Source organism: Puma concolor, chromosome B2 (genome assembly GCF_028749965.1).
Source record: "Puma concolor isolate L17-30 chromosome B2, mPumCon1.1.hap2, whole genome shotgun sequence".
Lineage (NCBI taxonomy): Eukaryota > Metazoa > Chordata > Mammalia > Carnivora > Felidae > Puma > Puma concolor.
In genome coordinates this window covers 67,438,601-67,442,192 of record NC_141671.1, presented here as the reverse complement: position 1 = coordinate 67,442,192, position 3,592 = coordinate 67,438,601, and the positions used below count along the sequence as shown (strand labels likewise).

The following is a 3,592-nucleotide window of genomic DNA, read 5'->3' as shown; positions in this document are numbered from 1 at the left end:
TAAATGGAGCCCTACCACTCCTAGAGTCAGTGGGGGCAGAACCCTGAGGTCACTGACAAAGACCACATGGCAGAGCAGAAAGAACACCCCCTGTGGCAGGGGGCCAGTCTTTGAGATCCACAGATGTCTGAGGTTCCAAAGCACCTGAATGCTGCCCCAGTCTACCTCAAATTTGAATTCCTAAGAGTGTATATGATTGTGACCAAGCTGAAAGATATGTAAGTTTATAAACAAACTTTCCACATTTCTGCCTGGGAAGGTCTTCAAGGCCTTACCCTTGCAAATTGTAGCCCATTGCTGAGGCCCTGAGGTAAAGCCAGGCCTCTCTCTCCTACGGTCTTGTGACATGACCTAGAGCCAGAGGAGCTTTCCTGGAACCTCCAATTTACTCACCCTGTGCCTTTGGGCTAGTGGCTGACCCTGGCTACTTCCTACAGGGCTGCCTGGGTGGGCCCTAAGTACCTACTGCAAGAGATATTTTTAAACCCAGCCAGAAGCTTCCTCAATTCTGTAGGCTGAATCTGGAGTACCATGTTACCACTAAGAGAAATGGGGAAAAACAATAATTTTTCCTGATTACATTATTATGAAACTTAAGGACTTTTGATGTTGTATAGTATATACAGGGATTCATACATGGTCAAATGGTCACATTGCACACCTGGTTTTTATTAACACCACTATTTGCATTAACTAGGGCTGACTGGTTAGTAAATGAAGACAATCACTGTAACTAAGTTAATAATCCAGTGTTTAGCTATTTGCCTAGGGCCTCAGGGGTAAAAGAAAATTGAATCATCCCTAATGCCATAAGGAGTTTATAGTGTAATGTGAAAATGTATCAACATGAAAAGTGATAAAGAGGCAGGACAACCCATTATTTGATGTTCTCACCCTGCTCTTTCCACATCTGTAAAATGGGTATAATCATATCTATTTTCATAGGATTATTATGAAGATCCAGTCAAATAATGTATATAAAGCACTAAACAGAACCTGACCTACACCAAATGCTCCATAAATGGTATTCTTGGGATCTGATCCAGAGGTAATTGGTCAGTGAACCCAGGATATGCATACTCAGGCTAAGATGGAATCCTTTTCCTTTTATTTATAATACTGAGAAAGTAAAGTAACTAATAAAATGATTTAATCCAGGAAACCTATCCTATTTGGAATTACAGGAATAATGAACACTTATAGATGCTTTTGTTCTAGTCATAATAAATTCTGTACTAATGTGTTTTGCTTTTTAAGCTATTAAAAAAGACATGACAAAGAAAAATAGGCTTCTTTTTCACTAAAAGCCAAGAATGGAATAAGTTTGTCATCAATGTTTCAACACTTAAGAACTGATTTATAAATCTTGTTTAATATCAATGAAACATTTTATTTTTTAAATTAGCATCAATGAAAGAATAAACAGTAATGTTCTTCCCAATCTACAAAAGTGCCCTGGAACATTAAAGATTCTAGCCACACTCACCTAATACAAAACACTATGGAAAGTTAGAATCAGCCATTTGTAATTCTTACTTTTCCCATCTTGGAGCAAGCAAACCAAGATTGCTTTCCTTGACAATACTAATGTATATTTATGTATGTATCTATAAATGTTTTTTTAATTTTTTTTTTTTTTTAATTATAACATGTTTGAACCTTTAAACAAGCATCTACGCAGGAGAAAGGTGGGTAGAGCACTGACACTAGTTTCCCCTTAGTCACAGGAGCAAAGGCAGATAATAGACTGTGCCTCTGAGGGTAAGTCTCCTGACTCAGACCACCCTCCTCTGCACTAAGGTCCTGATCACAAAGATCACACTGTTTTGGTAACAGGTTCCTGGACAGTCTCCGAACCTATTTCCAGTGACTGCATGGCTTCATCCAGGCTGGTCATCACTGCAGTGGAGAGGGAAGCACTGGAATGAACATCCTCTCTTTTAACAGACTTCTTAAGGCTGAGCATCATTATGCCTGTAAGAAAAGCATTGAATTGAGCAAGTATACTGTCCAGGAGAACACAAAGGAAACAGGGAAAGTGACTCCACAGAAAACACTGCTGAGTCTACCTTATTGGTCACCTTAGAGCAGGCCACCTATGTTAGAATCACCCAGAACACCCAACAAAATAATGACAGCTCATATTTATCAAGTATTTTCTATGTATTCTAAGTGCTTTGTTGTATTCATTCATTTAATCCTTGGGAAAAACCTCTATGTAGGTTACAACAACTAGACCCATTTTATAGGTAAGGAGACTGAGGAACAAAGAGGTTTTGGTTTGCCAATATGCCGAACTCCTAAGTGGGGTCTCCTAGGTGGGGTTGGGGAAAGTGGTGGTGAACAACCCGCATTTTTTTTTTTTTTTTTAATGTTTGTTTATTTTTGAGACAGAGAGAGACAGAGCATGAACAGGGGAGGGGCAGAAAGAGAGGGAGTCACAGAATCTGAAATAGGCTCCAGGCTCTGAGCTGTCAGCACAGAGCCCGACGCGGGGCACGAACTCACGGACCATGAGATCATGACCTGAGCCGAAGTCGGACGCTTAACCGACCAAGCCACCCAGGCGCCCCATCAACCCGCATTTCTACAGTGCTCTTGGGTTCATTTGAAGTCTGAGAATCCCTGAGTACAGGACTTCCCAGGCTCCAGTTTTATCTCAGAAAGTGGGGTCCAGATGGATTCCTTCCCAACTTCTGAAAAGACAGGTGGGAAGGGACTAGGGTTCCTTATGGTTCTTCCTTCCGTGGGTTTGCCAGCTGTCTCCCACAGTGCCGTATTCTAGGGTTTCTGTGATTCCCCTAGAAACCTAGAAATCCTAGCGTCCCAGGATGTGAAAGGAGTCCCAGGCTTGTGGGAGGGGAGTGGCAGAAGTCAAAGTTCCCGTGGCACAGCCCAGGTCCGCGGCACCCCGTGCCTTGGCACAGCATGCTCCTCACCTCCATACAGTTTCCTTTCTGGCTTCGCGGCCAAAATGCGAATCAGGCTTTTGGCACGCTTCCGGTATCGGCGCTTCCCCAAGATAAAGATTTCAACTTTGCCCTCGGAGTCGGGCTCTCCCATCCGGAGCAGGACTTTGAACTCCTGTTCGAACCTTGGGAGGAGGGTTCTACTTGGACCTGTGGAGAATGCAGGGTTCCCAAGGGATTAGCGTTGGGGGGGGGGGGGGGGCGGGGCGGGAGGGCGGAGGGAGGGCCCACACCAGGAGTTTGCGGGGGCGGGGGGGGGGGGGAGGGAAGGTCACTGGGATACACTAGCCAGTGCCTTAGGTCTGCGGTGGGTGGTTCAATGTGGTTACCGGAGACCAAGGTGGGGCCCTGTGGTAAAGATTCGCGTGTACTCACCAAAAATCTTTTCTAGCCGACGTGCTTCCACGTGAAGCACTGATGGTTTCAGAAAGTGCTTAAACCTGCACCAGTCCCGTCGAGTGTGCAAAAGGAGCCAGTTCGCATAATGAGAACACTTACTGCTGGCTCCTTGGCTGTGCGATCTATATTGGGTCGTCATCAGATACGGCGCCATTGCTCGTGCCTGGGCCGCTATCCGCAGGAAGAGAAAATCCCACGTGGCCGGGAGGCGGGACGAGACTGCT

At 44.9% G+C, this 3,592-nt stretch overlaps 1 protein-coding gene across 1 annotated transcript; it reads right to left on the bottom strand.

The window, feature by feature from the left end:
* Positions 1 to 1,350: 1,350 nt before the first annotated feature.
* On the bottom strand, positions 1,351 to 3,592 carry LOC147581029 (uncharacterized). Its single transcript, XM_086707227.1, has 3 exons — positions 3,345 to 3,592; positions 2,940 to 3,119; positions 1,351 to 1,974 (listed from the first exon to the last, which is right to left on the bottom strand). Exons 1-3 carry the CDS (start codon positions 3,520 to 3,522, stop codon positions 1,817 to 1,819), a joined length of 516 nt encoding a protein of 171 aa, XP_086563353.1. The 5' UTR covers positions 3,523 to 3,592; the 3' UTR covers positions 1,351 to 1,816.

Bases quoted from the DNA above. Each gene is read 5' to 3' on its own strand.
- LOC147581029 (XM_086707227.1), bottom strand. From the start codon at position 3,522: ATGGCGCCGTATCTGATGACGACCCAATATAGATCGCACAGCCAAGGA. The intron at 3,120-3,344 runs GTGAGTACACGC...CATTCTCCACAG, and splicing joins TCGGCTAGAAAAGATTTTTG to GTCCAAGTAGAACCCTCCTC. The intron at 1,975-2,939 runs GTGAGGAGCATG...CTTTTCTTACAG, and splicing joins AGAAAGGAAACTGTATGGAG to GCATAATGATGCTCAGCCTT.